General features: G+C 44.6%; 1 protein-coding gene and 1 long non-coding RNA gene across 3 annotated transcripts; one reads left to right on the top strand and one right to left on the bottom strand.

The window, feature by feature from the left end:
* Window positions 1–279: 279 nt before the first annotated feature.
* On the bottom strand, window positions 280–4,890 carry LOC121098498. 2 transcript variants are annotated; one of them, XR_005831285.1, is made up of 4 exons: window positions 4,636–4,890; window positions 3,134–3,229; window positions 2,232–2,321; window positions 280–1,673 (listed from the first exon to the last, which is right to left on the bottom strand). It is a non-coding gene; the product is annotated as an uncharacterized LOC121098498 (long non-coding RNA). The 2 variants fall into 2 exon arrangements; XR_005831284.1 differs by having other exon boundaries at window positions 2,232–3,229.
* Window positions 4,891–6,356: 1,466 nt separating this feature from the next.
* Window positions 6,357–16,570, top strand: LOC121098496 (tubulin alpha-8 chain). The gene is made up of 5 exons (XM_040616524.1): window positions 6,357–6,483; window positions 10,567–10,789; window positions 13,795–13,943; window positions 15,295–15,975; window positions 16,178–16,570. Exons 1-5 carry the CDS (start codon window positions 6,481–6,483, stop codon window positions 16,469–16,471), a joined length of 1,350 nt encoding a protein of 449 aa, XP_040472458.1. The 5' UTR covers window positions 6,357–6,480; the 3' UTR covers window positions 16,472–16,570.
* The last annotated feature ends 5,675 nt before the right edge of the window (window positions 16,571–22,245 follow it).

Raw genomic sequence — 22,245 nt, 5'->3', positions numbered from 1 at the left:
ACCAAAACCAAATTACTGAAGATCCCTGTCAAGAAATTTCCACAATTGTGGAAGCAATTCCTTTCCAACACTAAAAAACACCTGTTCCTGTAACAATACAGGCTCCCAAATCCAGGAGGAGACCCTGTGTTACCTTCACAGACCCTGGCAAGGTGTTCAGCTACCTGTGGGGAATGGGGCAGTGCTGCGATGGAGAGACGGGACGCAGCTTGATGCAAGCAAATGTCAATTTATTGTACACAATCACGAGTTTACATATGTTTTCAGAAGCTGCGCGCTTTAAACAGATCGGTTCTTTAAGCTAAGCATTACATACTAGGCAATCCCTAATTGGTTAACTACAAACAAAGGACACTTACTAAGTAAGTTTTTACAGTCATCAATTAACAGCAACGTGTTACTTCTCCTTGGCACCATCTGTTCCTCATCCCTTATCTTTTCTCGGCCTGACTCATCCTGTCTGCTGTTATCTATTCACGATCCTTGTCCTCCCAAGGTTTGTGGCCTACAAGCTCGAGCACATTCCTTTCAGCTGACTGATTGTTACTTATGGTCCTGATTTCCAGGCCCCCTCCTGCAGGGTAGGACAAACCAGGCAAGCAAAACCCTGTAGCCAGACGATAGCTTGGGATGAGAAAATACAGGCTAGTCGTTCAGGAATTTTCTTCTGATCGTGGGGACAATATCCTGGAGTACCGATGCTGTTACACTGACCCTCTTCTAGATAATTCCCAAGGCATTTGTTGTGTCACAAGAGGAGTAACACTGAGCTAAGCAGGCATATGTCTGATCCAGTGTGACTCTTGTTACATTTATGTCCTTAGCAATTTCCTCGTGTATAGTCACCCCAGGATTAAAACATATTTATCTAAAATTGCCTCTTGTTCTCTGCCACACCATCACAACAGCCAGGAGGCATTAACAATGCAAAGTGGGACACCACACCAGCACAAAGGCACATTCAGCTCAGCACTAATTGCTCCTGTGTCAGCCTGTGGCAGATGTACCCAGGATCAGCACGGACATGGGCCTTCGCTTGCAACAGCCCCCTTGCTGCGCACACGCCGAGGCAATCGATCCCTGCTTTGGAAGGCACCACTCCATCTTGTCCTCAGCAGAGGCCCTGCAGACTGCTGACAGATCAATAACCTCCCAGCGGGCCCTGTGCCGGGAAGGGAAGGGGCCGTGTTTGCTAATGATTAACTACCTTACACCTTCCCTGCCCCTGAAACTCAGCGCTGACCCGACACCAGCCATGTGTTTTCCTGGTGCTGTTTAATCTGACCTCACCAAGAGAAAACCTGGATGCTCATTTTGGGAAGTGATGAGGAAAGAATGCGACCAAAGAATGAAAGTACATGGGGTAACACTAGTGTCTGGGAGCTAAGAAAGAAGATTTCAGATGGCAAGGGGCACAGGGAGCCACGAGCAGGCAGTCTCAAAGGCTGCAGCTGGCCACAGCCATGTCCCGCTGCAATGGGAGAGAGGTGAGAGGAGTGACTGGATCCATCCCCGCTCACCTGGGTTATGCAATTCACCATATCAGAAGGTGAAATCCATGTTAAGGAGATGGCTGCTGCAACATGCTACTTTCTACTGTAAGCTGCTGCAAGCACGCCACGTCCTTTCACCAGCTCCCAGCCAATGTCCATGGTCAGCTCCAGATCTTGCATCTAGAATGTAAAGTAATTAATAAAATCAATTATGTTAGAGACTGGGAGAGTCATTCAGATCCACAGAATAAAACCTGTCACTGAGGAACAAGGCCCACACACTGGTTACGCACCCTCCTGACCCTAGCCTGAAACAGGCTGAAACATCTCATGGTGTAAGGCTGGTGGCCACGGGGTATGACTTAAACTAGAGCAGGAAAAACTGCACTGCCCAGGAACATGCAGAGTCCCCATCCAGTCTCACCCTCATCTATCCTCTTACTATGCAGGAATTGTCCAAACAGGCATCTGCATTTCGTTTTCTGGTCTTCATAAAGGAGCCATTTGGGAGGGAGAGTCTCTCTGCTATGAAACAGTCAGAGGGGCTGTACACCTCTGGAAGGAGCCAGATATAAAGCTAGTGTGAAGAGCACAGGAGTGAGGATGGATATTTGAAATAGATTTGCACTAGGAAAGGAGGAGCTAAACCTGAGTACTGAAACAATGAAGTCTGGTAAAGCATTGTCCCCTCACTGATGAAATCTGAACGTTTTACTCTAGCTGTACAGATACACTCACCAGTTCTCACACTCAGGCGAGTCTTCTGTGGCCTGGGAAGGAGGAGTGAGTACAACACAGAAATCTATGCAGCACATTGCTGTCATCAACCTGTGCCAGAAAATGTGCATGGAAATCCCAGGTCATCTCAAACCCAGAACAGACAAGTAGTTAGCAGACAGACACAGGGTTAAGGCTGTCACATTTTTAGGAATTCACTGATAGAAGTAAATGTGCACACACTATTTGTCCAACACGTCTAAGAGCAGAAAACAAGAGCTGTGTAGTTGTACATTCAAAGAAATTTCGTCCAAACCCTTCAAGAATCCCCAGACCCACTGTGCAGCAACAGAGTATCACAAATACACAGCAAGTCCAGCATTTTCTGAAAGTATCATATTCACTGAATACATGGTACTCAGCCAAAGTCTGTGCTCTGTGGGCCTTGATAGCATCGCCAGACACAGAGAAATCCTGGACAAATGTAAAAAATTCTCATACTGCATGCAGAAATAATCTCCAGTAGGAAAAGAGAATGTGTTCAACAAATCCTGGGTACATGATAGCCCTTGGACTTGACATTATTGTTTGCTCAGACTAAATCAAATGCATTTCAGTCCTCAAGGAATGTTTTTCCGGGTATACAGCAAGATAACCTCCTGTAAGACTGGGTTACTTCTTAGTGCATCAACTGTGGAAAGGCGCACTGAGGCAAACTCAGTTTGAAATGCCAACTTCATGGTCCCACTATCTTGATGTCTTTTTATACCACATGAGATTCACAGTGGGCTGAAGCCCAGTGAGTGAAGCTTTATGGCAGCTGATGCAGCATGACAGAACAGATTTCAGCTGCCCAAGAGGCTGCATGAAATTTGACAAAGTAGCATCAAAACCTGATTTTCTCACTGAAGTCTGACAAATACCTCGTCCAGCTGGAGCAGTCCTGGTAAACCCAGATTAGCGAGGATAACACCAGTTTTCAGAGCTGAGGTACATGTCAAAAATCCATTTCCCAATAGCTGTTAAGACAAATCAAACCAAGTCATTAGCACAATAGTTAAGTATGTGAAAACTTCAGTTCAAGCTGGACCAGGGCATACTATAACACCCCAGCCTGTCCTGAATCTCCAATTCAACTAAACTGAAAGGAGTACTCATTGCACTGACAAAATTATACCGTCCTAATTTTCTGTTTTTGCAAGGCATCTGACCCTTCTAGTTTCAGGGTCCTGTAATGTTTCTGAAGAAGAATAAGATACTACAGTGTGATTCTGTACCATTGACAATTCAGCGCCTGACCCCCTGATAAACTGCATTGGCAGAGCTGAATGGTTGTAACTACAGCCAGAGCATTGTCAGTGTTATTTCAGGTCATATAATTTTAAAAGCATGAATCAAGTCTTTCAAACTCCTAAGAATGGTTTAAAAATCATGAGATTAAAATAAAAAAAAAGTAAAATAATCATTGTGGGCACTTATTTTCCATAGGTTTTAGGGCTTAGGTTGAACTTTGCTCATAGGTTGAAGATTTCCTTAGTAATTTGGAAAAGCAGCACAAAATGTATCTTTTTAAATGAACACATGAAATTCTCACAGATTCACCTGATGCCTACAGTGGGAGACTTTAAGGAGAAAGGAGAGTGGGAAAAAAAAAAAAAAAGAGAGAGAGCACTGAAACATTTGTCATACAATTGCAACATGTGGAAGAATGAAATCCAATCTGGCCTATTTTCTCTATCCTGCAGGAAAACGATTCCCACAGTTGGGTTTGCAAAGGTCTGATCAGTCATGTGGTGCTGATACTTTTGCTTCCAACTGAGAAAAGTACAACAGATGATAACAGGAGGAAAAAAAGGCAGTTACATGATTTTTTTTTCTCCAAAAAGAACAAAAGAAACTAAAATATTGTAGCTATTTTCCTCTTGGATGGCTCATGGTCACTTCAGGTGTGATCACTCCCACCTGAGCGTGAGCACCTAAAACTGCAGATTTCAGTTCTGCCTCTCAGACAACTAGGTCTGTCCTGGTCTTTACCAAACAGCCTCACTAAGGAGACTGACTGAGCTAAAAGGACTTTGCAGCCAAGGTCATACCCCAGCAAAGTTAGACTGAGCAATTAGTATAAAACAAACTAGCTGAAAAAAGAGACAAGTTCTTTCAGGTCTCAGAGCTGACTGGTGCGTATTACAAGAGGCTGGCTGGAACAGGAGCAGGGGTTATTTGAAATTTAACGTTGATTCTTCAAATGTATACCAACTTGATAGCACTAAGCAAATAGTCTGTGCTTGTTGAGGATTAGATTACTTAAAAGCAGAGAAGACTTATATTTAAAAAACTAATTGCAAATCTGTATGTAGCCCCCTGATGTCAACTGACCTAGCTTCCCAGCTCATGGTTCAAAAAAGGGTTTCTGTTTCATACTCACAGTATGCTTACTGAACAGGAGCAGGTGGAACTAGATCCTATTGCAGCTTGCTTCTTGATACAGGTATTTGTATGTGTGATCACTCCCAACCATCCCTCAAGCCCCAGTCAGCCTCCCTCTGGGGTGTGGAGATGGCCAAATTCTTTAAATACAGACAGCTTAGTACTCTTCTATATCTTAACTGTTTTTCAGCCACTCATTAAATTTGGCATCATTCTTTGGAAAAACAAGTACATTATTCGCGGGTCTTTTTTCCCCTTCCTCCATTCTCTGTCCTCCTCTCTCAAACCTCTGATCCTTACTTTTTGGAGAGCTTTCGCCTTTCTTTTCTTTCAGTAATTCTGAGTGTGCACCCACATAGGTTTAATTTCCACACTCTGTTGAAATGATCACAATGAAATCGATAACAGCAGCAGAAGCATCCTTAGCAGGCTTCAGTTATGATGCCCTTGAGATTAGGAGGAGTGAGGGGGTTTGTCACTTCCCACCGCTGGTTCCAGCTGACTATAGACCCAGCCTGACACGCCTCCATCACGCTCCCTTCAAGAGCATCACTTTTGATCAGGCTTTTCACAGGATTTGAGATCCACACACAGTAAGAGGAAAACATGGTCTACGTTGTTATTGTTTAAAACCGTTTCCCATGCCTATCCTGTCAGCAAAAGCTGAGGATAAAGAGGGAAGAACCGGTTTCCTGAATCTGGTGCTTGTACTACCCTTGAAAGGATGGCACTGGGTATCAAACCGTAAATGCACACGCTACGGCAGCCGATTTCCACCCAGGAAAAAAAGCTTGGCAATCACATGGATATTTCTGGTAATATAACCCTTAGGTCACATGGGGTTTTACACAGCCCATCTAAACACCCAACTTCAACTGGGGCATTTAAATAGCAAAGTTGCTGGTTTTGGTAGCTCTACATGGCTTTCCAGACCAGGTCCTTTGGCTTTAAGTCCTTTCCATCATGTGACTGCTCCAAGGCAGCTGGGACAAGGGCTGTTTGCCTGGCGCCTGTGGGATGGGGCCGTCTCCCGCCCCCTCGGAGGGCAGAGCAGAGATATGCCCCCATCGCACTCTTCCCCACTCAGGGCCCAGCTCTCCCAGGGCCAGCCCGCCCGTCCGTCGCCTCGGAGTGGCACGCTGAGACCCGAGCCCTTGCCTTGCAAGGCCAGGCCTAGCAGCACCCTCGCTGAAGCCCAGCAACCCCCCAGGCGGTAAGTGGAGAACAGCCCCCGACCGAGCCTGGCTCTCAGGGCGGCCTCCGTCCGGCTCCGGGCTCCCCTGGGCCGCACTCCGCCTCAGGCCTGTCCCGGCCCGCGCGAGCGCTAACAGCTAGGCCTGCCCGCAGCCCCCAGGTGGGGGACGCTGCTCTCCCCTCTCCTCCTCCGCGCCGGCCGCTGGCTCCAGGGAGGGGCAAGGCGATAGGCGCCGGGGCCCGGGCCCGCGCCGGCCGCTCTCGGGAGCCGTGGAGGGACTGCCCTCCGTTGGCGGGAAGATCAGGCCACGCCCTCTGCCCGCCCTTGGTTACGAATCAACCAATAGCTAGCGCAGGTAATTGAAATTCATACCTGAGATCCAATGGCGCACAGCAGGGCGCGTTCCTCGCGGCCGGGGCCTGGCTCCCATTGGGCGAGCGGACGAAGTCCGCGCAGAGGCACCCAATAGCGCCGCGAGGAGGTCACGCCTCCGGGAGAGGCATAGCCAATGAACAAGGCGTGAGGAACCAGCCATCCCGTCCCTCTCTCTATATAAGGTGGGCCCGGGAAGGGCTGCCGCTTTCGAGGTGCTGCCCGGACTCGTTGCGCGTCTGCTGCTCCTAGCGCTGCCCGTCGCCAGCCCAAGTCATGGTGAGGAGGCTGCGGGCCTGCTGGCGCCGCTCCGCATGCTGAGGCGGCGCGGGGAAGGGCGGGGCGGGCCTGCCCGTCCGCGGCGGGAGGCGCGGGTCCGCCCCGGCCGTGAGCCTGCGGCGGGGCGGGGGAGGGGGGGGGCTGGGCTTCGCGCCGGGCCGTGCTCCGGCGGGCCCCGAGCCGTGCCGCCCCGCCCCGATGGGCCTTCACGGTGTCGCGTCTCGCCGTGCGGCCTTATCCCAAAATGGTGGCAGCTTTCCCGAGAACATGGCGGCCCGCGGCGGGGCGGTTCTGCCCGGTGGCGGCGGGACCCTCTGCCCCGGCCGGCTGTGAGGCGGCGGTGCCCCCGGCCCTCCGCCCTGGGCGCGGGCAGCCCCCGGGGCCGCGGTGGGGCGCGCTCGCACCTGCGGGGTTGAACAGCGCGGGGGCGCTGGGTGGGGGCGGCCATCGCAGCGGGGTCCTGGAGCCGCGGCCTGCGGCCTCTCCTGGCCCTTACCCCCGCTGGAGCCGGGCCCGGCTGTGGCCTAGGGCGGGGGCTGGGGAGGGGGCCGGTGGGCTGCTGGTGGACTTTGAGGCAGGCTGGGCAATAAAGCTGAGGTGGAATGAGCTTGTGAATGAGGAGTCCGCCTTGAGGGCATATCTGCGGGGTGTGGTAAAGGCCGAGACATGGTGAGGAGGACAGAGATCAGCCGCAGCGATGTGCCGCACCAGCGGCATCTGTCAGTTGGAGGCTGGGACAAGCGTGAGGCCCTTCTCTTTGTGGGCGGTTTACCCTGTAGCTTTTCTCTTTTTGAAAGAGATTGTGGATGTTGGAAGGTTGTATGGGTTTAAAGCAATGTAGCAGACTGCTTCTGTAGAGTTGTGAATGCGTAAGGAGTATTTGTTGAACTGAAAATAGTTAGACATTAGAATATTGGAGGGATGTGTTGATGTCCTTATCTTGTTTTTACCCTTCTGTGGGAGGCTGTTTATGATCACACCTTTAAATTAAGCCAAATCAAGAGAGTGAATGCAGTCCCTCACCTCTGCGAGGTTGCAGTTTGCCTTGAGTCTTGTCCTAGGGAAATCCCGTTCCTCGCTGTGGTATGTTGTTGAACTTGGGCTGAGCTGGTACAGCCGTTCTTATGAAACTTGTCTTTTCATCAGCTTCACAGAGATGGAGCTGTACTTCAAGTACAGTGCTGGAGAGAACAAGGCAGCTAGAACATGGTCCACCACTACAGTTGGAGTGAGCTGGGCTAATTCAGCCTGGCAAAGTACAGCAAGGGGACACCTCATAGCAGTCTGCAGCTAATGAAGGGGCAGTTACAGAAGACAAGCCAATGCTCTGAAGTTGGAGCATCATACGGTAAAAGGAGATAAACAGAGGCTGAAGAGGTTCAGGCTGAGCTGGGAAGATTCTTGGAGTTTTCACTGAAGCTGGTTCCATGCTTGAGAACAGTGGGGGGAGAGCATTTAGTGTTAACTACATAAGGATTCTGTGTCCTTCCTGACTTACGGCTTGAAAGCTGCACTTAGCTGTAGTACATATTTAAACCTTACGATGAGACTTCAATCAGTGATGTGTAAAAGCCCAGAGTTGTAATAAGTGTGGCAGTTGTCTTTTGCCTGTCTTTACAACTTGGAGATTATATTGTCAAGGCTCAGACTTTGTTCTCTTTAGTGTTTTTGATGCTGTAAGACTCCTGCTGTGAAAAAGCTATGCAGAGCAAAATAGGCAGTCTCTTAGTGTCTAATAAAGACTTGTGTTTCATTAGATAGCCACATACTACTTAAAAGTACTTGGAGTTGCAGGAGAGCAGTTGAAAGAGACCTCTCAAAGGGGCTAACAGGAGCACCAGGCCAGGTTGTCACTGACTTTGTCTAGCCAAGTTCTGAAAACTTCCAAGGAGGGAGATCCCACCTCTGGTGGCCTGTTCCAGGGCTGCACCACTTTGCTGGGGAAGCTTTTCCTAACACCCAGCCCCATCGCCCAGTGGCCTGTTAACATCTGACCTGAACCCTCCTGCAGAGCAGAGGAAAGGCTTGGTGTGCTGGAAGTGTCGCTTCTTGTAGCTGGGCACGTTGTCTGCCTTATTGAGGATGAGAATGCCCTGCTGAACATCCAGGGTGGTTTCTGTGGTAACCCCCAGGATCTTTTCAGTGGGGCTGCCTCACAATTAATTGCTGCTTTGTACTGATGCAGGGAGTTACCCTGCCCCAAGTGCTGAACTTTGTAGTTTGTCAAAGTGAACATGCTGTGATTTTTTAACATGGCATCTGTTAGGACCTGGTCTGTGGCTGTGTTGACAAAGTTGTACTTTCAAATACTTAAATTCTATCTTTGGAATGTGAATGATTGATTGCTCTTGCTTTATGTAGTTTGAAATAGTGGTGCTAGTTCATTTGATGCTGGAAAGCCCATATATAATCTGACATCTTCCATACATTCACCCTGCTTGGCCATGCTTGTCCCTACACACTTACTTTTGGTGACCTTTGCTGGCTGCTTAGGACCTTTGCTACAAGGCTTAGGTCATTGATAGGACCTCAGTACAGGAGAGATTCCACACTGAAGTGGTGGTATTTCTCTATTCTTTTTTTTCCCCTCTTGCAGTAGAAGAATTGCAGGCTGTCCTCCTGCTTTCCTGAAAGGATGCCTGCTTCATTGCCATGGCCTTGCCTCTTGGCAACAGTGCAGCCTTGGTAGGTTGCATGCTGAAGCTGCTTTTTCTGTCACCTTTTCCACAACTGTGTAGGCTGGCTGTTCTCTACTATTGCAGTACCTTGCCAAGCCTGGTGTTTCAGCTTGGAAGCGGTGGAGTTATGATGAGTGGCCTTGGAGAGCAGTGTGGCAGCAGCTTTAAGTAAGGCTGGTTGCAGAGAGGATGCAGATTGCTCTTCTGGAATCTGTATATCTGAATACACAGCTTGGACGGAGAGCTGAAAAACAGCAGTTCTCAGCTGTTCGGTGCTGTGGTTGAGGACACTTAATGCTTTTTTGGCAAATACAGATACTAATTCCTTGGGGCTCCCAAGGAAATTGGAAGGACAGTGCTCTTGCTTTTCTGCATTGACTATTGATATGGACTAGGCAGTTCCAGGTGCTGCTTATCCTGGAATTTCAGGGGACAAAATTCCACCACCCAGTCGTAGGGTCTGAACATCATTAACATCGTTAAATGACTGTTACTCAAAATCATCCTGCATGCAGGCTTTTTCTAGAGTGTGCCTAACTGTAACTCAAAATCAGAAGTTAAATATGAAATGCCACAGATGGACCAGGAGTCTGGCGATAGTTTCATTGTGGTTTGGCTTTTAATATTCAAAATCCTATGCTGAAATAATGAGGAAGCTGGGTGTGTGCTCTGGACATCAAAGGCAACTTGGGAATCCATAAATTGGTATAAATAATCCTTTTGCTGACATGAACTATTCTCTACATAGCTTAAATGAGGTAGTTTTTTCTAGTGTTAAAGGACTTTAGTACTTTGCATACAGCAGTGTGATGTGAGGCCTAATGTTCCATATTTATGGGGTGATACTAAGGGTTTTGTTAAGCAAAGTCTTTCATATATAATGGCAAAGTTCCCTAAAGTGATCAAGATAATATCTTTTTCTGATTTTTATGGGTGTTAAACAAAATGGCCCTGGGTCTTGCAGAAGGGTTTGCACCCTCTGGTGGCTGTGCTCCTGGGGCTGGAGTTCTGATGGTGATGCTTTTCTGGATGCTTAGGCCAGTGACAGGTGTAGTCATCAGTTTTTCTAAGTATTCAGTGTTTCCTATGGATATAGGAGATGTCTGAAGGATTTGGAAGAGTTGGTCAAACTCTTCTGTCTGGCTGAGGATAGGAAGAACAAGGATGAATGAGTATGTAAAAATGACAGTGCCTAAAAGGGTCTTTCTGGGTGGAGGTGGATGATGACTGAAAGAGGCTTTTGTTTTCTGTTGTATTTTGGGGCAAATGCCCCTAACACCAAGACAATAAGGCCAGTGTTGTAATAGCTTTGCAGTGTGGGAGTTCAAGCTGTGTGTGCTGAATGTTTTCTAAACAAGGAAACTGCTGTTTCTGCTGAGTGATCCAATTTTTTTTCTCCACACAGCGTGAGTGCATCTCAGTCCATGTTGGTCAAGCTGGTGTGCAGATCGGCAATGCGTGCTGGGAGCTCTACTGCCTGGAGCATGGCATCCAGCCCAATGGTACCATGCCAAGCGACAAAACCATTGGTGGAGGTGATGATTCCTTTAACACATTCTTCAGTGAGACCAGTGCAGGAAAACATGTCCCTCGTGCTGTGTTTGTGGACCTTGAACCAGCAGTAATAGGTAAATACAGTGACCTCTGTAAGGGGCTGTAGAATATCCTGTAGGATTTGATTTAACTTTTTTGACTAAGGGATCCATTTCTCTAGTCCTGCAAAATGCTTTAGGGCTTTAATTTTTTTACTGCATAAAGCTTGCCTGTAGCTTCCTAGTGATGGAAAATACTTGGCTTTATAGTCATTGAGACTGGCAAATGTGCACTCTGGAGCTGTAAAAAATTTAAGTATTACCTTCTGCCAGCCTGTGGAATTAAATAGGTCTTCTGAATATGCCTCATGCTTTTGCTATGCAAGGAACTAGTTATTGTTTCAAGAGGTTATGTGGCATAATGTGTACAGCAGTCAATAGGAAACTTTTAAAAAGATGTGATGTGTATCATTAAGCAGATTTTTTTTGTATGTTGGAATGATTCCTGTGCTTCCCAAAACAATCTTTTATTCTCTGTAGCTTGAATGGTGCTTGCAGAAATGAGTCTCAATTGCTAGCCTAAACTCTGGGACTTCCAAACATGCAGTTTAACTTCCTGTTGTCTTATCTCTGAATAACAATCCACTCTTAACCTGAAAACTACTCCTATCCCAACCTCTGGCAACAGGGGCTCTTAGTGTTCTGATGTGATCCCATGCATCAGCCCCTGACCAGTCCTTTCTGTGGCATTAGCTACACTGACAGCCCAGTGTGGGCTCCCCAGCTTTTCAAGACCCTTTTCCCTTTTGTTGTGGATCTTGGTTTTGCTCTCACCAACATGTGTGCCTGAATACTGGAGCTGGTTTTGTGGCTGTCTTGTCGTAAGTAGTGATTTGGGGCTCTCACAGAAGAGTGAGGTCTGTTGTCTGTGCTTGTATCTTTCTGCAATACGTAAGAGGTGGGAAGGGGAATGAGTGACTAGGCTTAGCCTACTCCTACATACCCACCCATACACTGGGTCTGCTAAAACTTATTTGCATTGTAACACTCCAGACCACTTTCTGTGGATAGTACAGTAGAATGAACTTCTGCAGGAGAGCAGAAGACTGTTGAGCGGGTTAAGGGTGGGAGTGCTGGACTGAACTTTGGAATGAGCCAAAGCACCCTTGGCCGTACACTAATATTCCTAGGAGCTGTTGCAGGTCTGGCTTTTTGTTTTCTTGAGCCCTGTGGCTGTTGCTTCCTCTGCTGCTGGCCAGGTGGTGGCTCTAAGCAACCAGAAAAGGCTAAGAAATAAGGTGAGGGAGAACAGGTGACAAAGTTCTTACCTTCCCTCTGGGGGTGAGTAGCTGGGAAGTGTTGGGACAAATGGTAAAAGATGGTGTTCCAGCACTTGTTAATGATACAGCTGTAGTATGGGGAGATGACAAAAGGTTGTCCTGTGAAGTACTTGGCAATACTAAAAAAGTTAGACCTTTTTTGTTAAAGGTTACATGAGCCTTTCTGGGGGCTAGCCTTCTTTCTTTATTCCTGCCCTTCTTATTTGAAAATTATTGATCCCATATTTCCTGGGCTCGGCTGGCATAATTCTAACTACTTATGAAGAAAAATATTGTGCATACAGCAGCTTTGTAGCTGCCACGTTTGTTCACCAGGGATTTCTGGAGCTTCCAGATCAGTGCTGTTCTTAGTGGAAGCAGCAGGACTGCTGTACATGTACACCAGCTCTGTGGATGTGGTGGTAAAATACCATCAAGACTTTCCACCAAGAAACAGCACAGTAACATGTCTGGGAATTCAACACAAGTCTTTAAAAATCTGCCTTGGACTTAAAAACATGAAAGATAGCATGTCCAGGGGAAAACTTGGTTTAGCTGTCCCCTAAACTTTAAATTCTTTATTCTAGCACACTTTCATAGTCCAATGATGGATCCTCCTTGTCAAGTTTTGTTACTTCCCCAGAACCATCTTGACTTGCTGCCCCTACCAGCTATGGGGGTTTTTTTTTAGGTTCTATTTTTTTCCCTTTTACCCATATTTGACCTTTGTAATTTGGGGTGGTAATGCAGAAAGTCTTAAATGTATGTGTTTTGAATGGTAGACGTCTCCAAATTCTCATTTTGGTGCAGTCTTGGAAATACTTGAGAATATCGGATTGCAGGCTGCAGTGCTAGCTGATCAGTCTAAATTGGCTCAAATAGTAGCTGTATTTTAAATCTTGAATTTTACTTACCTTTGTCTTCCTGACTCTTTTTAAGATTAAAAACAACATGCAAGCAGGCAACTTCATCTGTAGTTAATAAAGCTGTCTTTGCCTTCCACCTGATTTTAATTAAAGCATGCAGTACTGCATTAGCATACAACTCAAGAATGGCTTGAGCTAAACCAGAGACAAAGCTATGCCGAGTGTCTTTATACCTTTCTGGTAGGACAGAGCCTTAGCCTGCTTAGATAAAAGTGCATATTTCTGATAACTAGTGGAGATCTCCAAATCTGTAACTGCTGGGAGATGCTGTGTGTTCACTTGTGTGGTTACTTTATAACACAGCCATTTGTGCTGGAGTTTACAGCACAGTGTTTGAATAACTGAATATCTCTACAAGAGCATCTCCTGTTCCTTCTGAACATTTTTCTGTACACTTGGCAGAAAGTACAATTAAGGGAAAGTACAGGGTAAGCAAGCAGTGTAGGCTCTGACTGCCCACAGCTGCAGAAGCAGTCAGGCAACATTCTGGAGGGCCTGGAAAATCCTGGGGGAAGGCAGAATTTCAGATGTCGATCTGCAAAGTGGGCCTTAAATTGTCTTAAACTGTGGAAGAATGATATTGCTGCTACAGTCCAGTTTTTAAGTTGCTCTGGCAGGTGAAAAATTTAAACTTGTGTAAAATGGGACAGCTTCTTAAGCAGTAACTTCATTTCTCTTAGGTATTCAACATTTAGACTGTACTAAGTGTTGTCACCTACTGATAGGTAGAAATCAAGCTGCTTTCTTTCTCTCAAGGGTTTTAGGTACCTTATTCTGGACACCCTCAGGAGTTTGAAACACGTGATCTACATAGAAAACTAACTTCTTATAAATAATATTCCTCTTGTCTCCCCAGATGAAGTTAGGAATGGGACATACAAGCAACTCTTTCATCCTGAACAACTGATATCTGGTAAAGAAGATGCAGCAAATAACTATGCTCGAGGTCATTACACAGTGGGGAAAGAGATAATTGATCTAGTTCTAGAGCGTATCAGGAAGCTGGTAAGACTTTTCTTCACTGAAGGCTCTTAAACATCTACTTTTATCCTGGTTTACAGGATTTGGAAGTTAGGCTATCAAAAATGCATAGCCCTATATATTGTGCTTTAATTTATTCTGTGGTAGGAGAATCCGTGGACTTCGTCTGCATCTGGGTTTATTCTTAGCCAGCTGAGAATGGTTGGATGATTCCTGTCAGATATGACTTAAAGTGGCCTAAAATGCTGATGTGGTGTCCAAAAATTTTTAAGTTTCATGTTCAACTTCAGAAAGCCAGGACTGAGAATTACAATTTGCATAGTTCCTGCTGGAAAAGGTCTGATGTCTGGCTGTGACTCTGGCAAGGAAGTGTAAATAGGACATTTGCTTGTGTGGTTTAGACTGTTTGTATTTCCTGCTATTATAATTTCTGAATTAATTTTATGGTAATAACAGTAGAAAAGAAATACATCTCAGTAAGTTGGGATGTTTCAGGCTCCCTGGGTACTTTGATCACGTGGCAAATTCTATGAAGATGTCAGCTTAGAAGGTTAGAGTTCCCTTCTCAGAGCTGCTAAGCATGTACTTTAACAAATCTGTGTCACAAAGGTAAGAAGTTATTGCACAAAAAAATCCAGGGTATAGCTCTGGTCTTTTAATACAGAATGCTAGATGAGTGTTACTGAAAAGTACCTTTTGCAGATCAAAACTGGTATTACTATCAACACTTGGCTGCCACTGTCTCTAATTAAAGCTAAGATAAGTTTGCAGCAGGCTGTACTTTGACCTGAAAAACATGGTTGTAATCTCTTTTTACAAGCTGTTGGAAGTTCCAGTCAGTCCTGGGAATCAAGCTAAGTGCTTGTGAGGACAGGGCAGTCTAGTTTCTTCATCTGAGAAGACTAAACTGGAATGGCAGTGTAATACACTTTGGCAGCTCCGTTCCCTGAACTGAGTTACATGCTTGCAACTTTTACAGGATTATTACAGTAGTTCTGGAACAGGAGATTGCTCCACTTTTGTGCAGGTAGAGAATGCCAAATCAGTATAAGGGAAAGGTGATCTGCAGTTCTTTGACTGTTACTGCTTTTGGTCATTGTTAATGGCTTTGGCCTGAGAATTGGAGGTAGAAGTTTTGAGGTAGTCATTTGTAGTGGAGAGGTCACCTTCCAGTATGTAGGGGGATTAAAACAGCCAAGAATAGAGTGGGTTTTTTGAGACACCTTCTTGATTATTGGTGGATGAATTAAATTCAGTATTACTTTCCTGAAGCTTGAACAGTTGGTATGTGTCAGAAATTCAGAGTTCTCTTGAGCTTGTTTTGGGATTCTTAATGTCTACACGATTGCTTTAACACATGTATTTTCTCTTTCAGTCTGATCAATGCACTGGCTTGCAGGGTTTCCTGATTTTCCACAGCTTTGGGGGAGGCACTGGGTCAGGTTTTACTTCTCTGCTGATGGAGCGCCTGTCAGTTGACTATGGGAAAAAATCAAAATTGGAATTTGCAATCTACCCTGCACCGCAGGTCTCAACAGCTGTTGTTGAGCCGTACAACTCCATCCTGACTACCCACACCACTCTGGAGCATTCAGACTGTGCCTTTATGGTTGACAATGAGGCAATCTATGACATTTGCCGTAGGAATCTGGACATTGAACGCCCAACCTACACCAATCTCAATCGCCTCATTGGTCAGATAGTCTCCTCCATTACTGCTTCCCTCAGATTCGATGGTGCCTTAAATGTGGATCTCACTGAATTTCAAACTAACTTGGTGCCTTACCCTCGTATCCACTTCCCACTGGTAACGTACTCTCCAATTATTTCGGCAGAGAAGGCCTATCACGAGCAGCTCTCTGTGTCAGAGATAACCAATGCTTGCTTTGAGCCCTCCAATCAGATGGTGAAGTGTGACCCTCGCCATGGCAAGTACATGGCCTGTTGTATGCTGTATCGTGGGGATGTTGTCCCCAAGGACGTCAACGCTGCTATTGCTGCTATCAAAACCAAGCGCACAATCCAGTTTGTGGACTGGTGCCCTACTGGTTTTAAGGCAAGTCTCAGTTACATCATAATTTTTTTTAGATGTTCTGTAGGTACCTGGTTTGTATTTTGGAAAATGGAGGCTTAGGTTCTTATACTAAGCTCTTTTCTTGGGAGTGAAACATTTTATTCAACTACTGTTGTCTGACTTCTTTGATTAGTCATGTCAGATGTTCAAGAGAAACTCATGGTCTCTTCTGCTTTTCATGTAGGTTGGCATCAATTACCAGCCACCAACAGTGGTTCCTGGGGGGGACCTAGCCAAGGTGCAGCGCGCAGTGTGCATGCTGAGCAACACTACAGCCATTGCGGAGGCATGGGCTCGTCTAGACCACAAGTTTGATCTGATGTATGCCAAACGTGCCTTTGTTCACTGGTATGTTGGAGAAGGGATGGAGGAGGGGGAGTTCTCAGAGGCTCGGGAAGACTTGGCTGCACTTGAGAAAGATTATGAAGAAGTGGGCACAGACTCGATGGATGGAGAAGATGAAGGTGAAGAATATTAAGTGCAACAAAAGTGAATTCCCAGTCTTTGCTACTTTACTGCCTCTTCAGTAGTGGTGTAAATCATGTCAAATAATTGGAATAAACTTCTTTAATCAAGACACCTGGTAGTGTCCAAACACTGTGTACATTCACTAACTCTATGCAGTAGTCGGTAGTTCAGGAAGTCCAGAGAACTTCTTTCTGAGAAAGATAGCATGATGATTTTATTCAGCTATAGTTAGACGAGTTCTTGTCCTTAAGGTGTTATTTGAAGAGCTAATAGTGCATATTTCCCCCCAGAATACATGACTAGAACATGTTGAGCTTTTGCTGAAAAATCAGTTAGCTATGTTTTTTCTCAAGGCTCTAAAGCTGGTGTCACAAGAAGCAACAAGAATTAACATTGTATTTCCCTTCAGAAAAGATGCAACGACATCTTTAAAACCAAAGGCTATTTGAATTAGTTTTCTCCTATACTTAGACTTTGCATGGGCTAGTAACTTGGATGCAGTAACATGGAAGGGGAAGAGATGTCCAGAAAGTGTGTGCCGTAGCATGAGGAACCTGCCACTTCTCTGTCAGAACTTAGTGTGGTTGTTGCCCTGGTGTTGCTTTGTCCTCCTACAAAAGGAACCGCGGTCCCTGTCTGCCAGTTCTCTGTGGAGCCAGTCTTTTGCCTGGGGCTGGTCTGGACCAAAATCTCTGACTTAGCTGGCCAGGGTCAAATGCTTATTTTCCCTGAAACAAATTCTTTTTCAGAAATAATTAGTCCATTGGTACAGATGGGAAAATTACCATCCCTCTTCATTCCATGTAAGCTCAGGTAACAGGAGAGGATTTGGCTAATCAGGTTATCATGAGATGTGGACAGCCTGTGTCTGAAATGTCCAACGTGGTCTGAGTGGAGGCTTGGGGGGAACAGGGCAGTGATCCACAAACCAAGTAACCTACTATTTTTAACTCTGTCTTGGAGCTGGGTGACTGAGGAATCTCTCCCACAGAAGTAGTAAAGGTGGAATAGTCAAATATGTTAAGATGACAACTGAATGTGATTATGGGATACCAAAGTCTCACCCCAAGACTAGATTTGAGCTGGAGAATTTTTTCATGTCCTGGTCCTGTTTCAACCTTACGTTTTCTGGTTTAATAGGAGAGTATGATTCAGGCAAGCCTTGAAGCCTGTGTTAGCTGATGAAAATGTGCATACCTGCTTAGCTGGAGTTTTAGCTGTGGTATGAAAAATGCCTTAACTTCCTTTTGTGGGGAAACCTACAGTAACTGGGTAATGCTGCAGTATTTGACATCAACTCAAAGTGGGAACCTTTCCCTAACCTCACTTGTAACTGACTTGGGTGTACTTGTTCTTCTAGATGGGTGTATCACTTTTAAATTAACAGGCTGCTTCTGTTGACTGAAGGTCTAACAGAACAGCCTGGTCTGTGAGGGCTGGCCAGTAATTCACTTAGGCTGAAAACCTGTTTGTGTGCTTGCAGGCATTGGGTCGAGTTGATCTGATGAGAAGTTAACTTACTGTAGATGGAAGTTACCAGTTCTATATAGATGGGGAGAACAATCTTTAGGCCTTTAGAACCTAATGAGTGTCTCAGACTGTCTTGTGAGCCATGGGCTTGTGCAGAATATACAGATGCTGTGTAAATCATACCTCCTGCCAGGCAGCATAGTTGAGAATGGCAAAGTTTCAGTGAGTTTCTCATTTACTTTTGTGCTTTTATGTTCCAGGGTAGACAGAAGTGTAGGGAATTTCAAGTCCTGTTAACTAACTTATTTTCCTACTTATTGGGTGATTAAGCAAATGTGCTAGGTATAACCCAAGAGACAGTCACATTTGTTGCAAGTCAGATCGACTTCATTTCAGTGCATGCTTTCAGATTTTTAATGTAATGACAGTGCCCATGAGAGGAATATGCAAAGGACTGTTTCATGCCTTGCAGGTGTCTATCTAGATCTTTAGTGTAGAATCTTATACTAATAGCAGATCATGAAGAAAGCTGTGTGGCCTTAAGTGCCAGCACCATAATTTCCTTTAAAATATATGCGTTAGGGGGTTGTGTAGGAGTGGATTTCTGAACTGGCCTTCAGTGTGATCTTTCAGCAGTGATTTGGCTCTTCTATCTGGAATTCATCTCATTATTTGAGGCTGGCATGCTTCATTTCCTGCTGAAACTGTCTGCTTTTCTACTGTACATGTGTATCACCCTTATTTAGGACACTGCTGCTTATGTGATGGGAATTGGCTTGCAGTGTGTCAGAGTTTTCTCTGGGCATGTACAATGATGAGTCTGTGCAGGGCGCAGCACTCCAACATCCTTGTAAAAGGCTTGTGCATACTAAATGCTGAGCTCTTTGAAAAACTAGGACTGACTAGGGAATCTCATTCAATGAGGCATTAGATTTGAGATGCATTATGCTTTTAATTTTTAAAAATAACATGTAATGCCACTTTGACAAGATGGTAAGCTGAGACACGATAAACTTCCACTGGTGGAAAGTTTGACAAGAGATGCTACGTCACACAGTCATTGGACCGATGCTGAAAATAACATTATACATTCTCAGCCTACATAGTACTCAAACTTTCTTTGTATTAGTATTAGGAAACACTGTTGCATTAGCTAGTGGGCAGTTAGCTCCAAGTGTAGGCATCTGCATACTGAGCTGAGCTAAGATAGTGTTTTTCTCAGATATGAAGCCAAGATAATTACAGCTGGAAAATCCTGCTCAAACTGCTCTTGCTTCAGCTAGCTGCAAAAATCCTTAAATGCTGTAATTACTAGCTGTATGGTTGCATTAACAAATGTGTAGTTCATGTTCCCTGAAATGTAGAGGAGATCCTATACTGAAATAAAACTTGAGTCTAAGAGTGAATGCCCTAAACCTGCAGAGGTTAAGGTTAGCTGTCCCTTAAAAGAAAATGCTTTCTTTGCAGCCTGTCGAGAGCCTTTTTTTTAATTCTAAATTTCAAATGCTTGTTTTATTTGGTAAGAAGTCTCCACTCTTGTGATTTAAAAGTAATGTGCCTGTTTGCACTGGCAGAAGTGCAGGCATTATCTAGTGGTAACTAAATATATCTCTACCTGTGTGGTGACACAGCTTTCTCCAGTATGGAGATTGGCAATTAATAGCTATCACCTGATACAGAGTTACTTCTATGACTCACTAAGTGGAGGAGGAGGAAGTGAGCTAGAGCCCATGGCAGATTGCTGTGAACTTTGTTGTAAATTGCTGGTCTTATCTGTAAGATCTGTTCTAAGATGGTTCTGGTGCCATTCCAGGGGAATGCAGTGCAGCAGAATCTGATTTCCACCCACTCTGCCCTCTGAATAAGCAATATGAATACCTTTTAATGTGTTAATGTTTATTATATATAATTATGTGCATTTCTATAGTAAGCATGCCACAGTGTAATTGTACGAATAAAATGTGTCTTTAGCATTATGGACAATATAGGTAACATAAGCATGCAACTAGACATGCTGCCACCTTCTTCTGCAGAGCAAACTTTTCCTCAAAATTCAGAAAGGGCTTTTGTGCCTCAGATATTTTGAACTGTCAAGACAGGTAACATTCACCCTAACAGCCTGTTGCTGAAACGCATGAACTGGTTTAGGAGACCATAGCTCTTTGGAGTTAGAATTGGTAATTAAGATTTTTAATTGTAAGTGGAGAAGTAAAGAAACAATAGTGACTCTGTTATTCTTGTGGAAAAAGTAGAGATTTCAATCACACTGCTTTTGGCAGTGATTTAGGAAAATACAAAGTGTTACCTGAAAAAATGGTTAATAAACTTGGTAGTAAAGATTCTTTGGCTTTACCTTCTTCCTTTCTTCACAGTGTAATAGTGAGGAAGGATGTCTCCTGGGCCAGCTTACAGTGACTTATTGTGAAGATTTTTGAGGAGCTAGTAAAAAAGCTAAGGAAGAGCAGTGTCACTTCATTACTTTGTCAATATGGTGCTGAAAATGGGCACATAGGTTTTGATTGCCTTGTTCCCAGCCTTCAATCTTGTTAGCCCTTCTGCTGACATGCTGCTTCCATTCTGGCAACTTCCCTTAAGACGAGCAAGGAAGAGGTAATTCTGTGCTGGACTATGTTTTTTCAGTCAAATCTGCATGAGTATTTAACAGTGGAGATACTGGTGTCTGAAATACAATACTGCTAATGTGCCACCCCATGCCCTTTTCTGATGTTTTTAAATGCCTGCATTTCTGCCAAATAGATCTTTGTTTGCCTTTGCACAAGGTCATATTTTCCTTTCTGTAGGAGATGTTTCACAGAAGCAAAACTAAACTTGTCACTACTCATAGTGCAGAGCTGTTTTAATGTAATGGGATGGCTTTTTCACTTTTCTTGCTGAAGAATTTTAACAACCTAAGATTCAAATTGTTCTGCAGATTTTTCAGTCAATGTGTTTGTACCTTTGAGTTCACATTTCTTTTACGAACTTTAAGTTTGGGAAGACAAATTAACCAGGGAAATAAATGTAGAGATACCATATCTTGTATAGGAACTGTGAATTACCAAAGTTGGGAAAGTACAGAGGAAGTGTCATTGAGGCTCCTGCCAGGAATAAGACACTGTAATAGGTGACTCCTGATCTCACCAATTCTTAAATCATGTTTATAAATAATTACTTGAAAAGAAAAGATTTTTTTTGTTTGAACTCTGGAATGGGGGACTGGACTTATAGACAAATCCAGTGGTGAAGACCTGAAGAACAATTTTCCACCATATTGCAGAACTCCATTGGAAATGCTGTAGGGATTCTCTGTATGTATTGGTAAACCGATAATGATTACTCCCTTCCCTCTACCTTGGTGTGAACTAGGGGGAGGATTAACTATTCGACTCCCAAACTGTGCAAAGACTTTGATCTACAGATTTCTAAAAGTTGGGCAAGAGGATTAAAGGCTTGTAGCCTCAAGTGGCTGTTAATTAAGAGAAGGAATGAGAGCATGATGAAGTGGGAGAAATTACATTGCTCTGAAGGTATTGTAGGTGCTGGCTGACAAGAGGCTGAGAAATACCAGGAGACTAAAAAAATGAAGAAAGGCTGAGTCGCATGAGTGGTGCCTTCTGTGGAGCTCTTCTGTGAGAGGAGTTGCTTAAAACCCAGCCTCTGCATCTTTCTGATGCCAGTTCATTGGCCATTGGCTTTCTGAAGACCCTACTTTCCATGGGCAGCTTCATGTAACAAAAATATCAACTTGTTTAAAGATGTTCTATGTTCTTATACTGTCCTGTTTCCTTAGTAATTTGTAAACCTTGCAGGCATCTTTCAGGAGCATTTTCACGGTTTGTTGCATTGTTTTAGTTTCCCTGGTCTGTGTTAAGAGCTTAGAGTACTTGGGCACAAAAAGTTAAATTCTTCCTTTCTAATGTTTACTAGAAAACAGTAGCTATAAACACTACATGTGAGGGTTTAGAAAATGGTCCAGAAATATTTAGGAAATCTTTTTTTTTCCTAATACTTGAATCATTAAAAATGGAGGAAGACTCAGGAGGTGTTCAGTGAATTACCTTCACTAAGAAGGGAATGCATCTTGGTCCCTTTAAAATGAAGTACTCCAGCCCACTGACTAATGAGCTCAGTTCTGCTTTAAGGTCTGTCCCAGGCTTCCTGTGTGACACCGCTCTGTGTGTGTGTGAGTGGCCATTCAGTTTTGGGTCTATGTGCAACAGTACTTGTGTTACTCAGCCACAAAACTGAGTGTTTCTTGAGGCTGAGGGAAGAATAAGGGTTTAAGCCTTTCTTTGTGGGTTTCCAGAAGTGAGG

The sequence above is a fragment of the Falco naumanni genome, chromosome 17 (genome assembly GCF_017639655.2).
Source record: "Falco naumanni isolate bFalNau1 chromosome 17, bFalNau1.pat, whole genome shotgun sequence".
In the NCBI taxonomy this organism is placed as follows: domain Eukaryota; kingdom Metazoa; phylum Chordata; class Aves; order Falconiformes; family Falconidae; genus Falco; species Falco naumanni.
The sequence above is the reverse complement of the archived record's forward strand: the minus strand, read 5'-3'. Positions and strand labels throughout refer to the sequence as shown.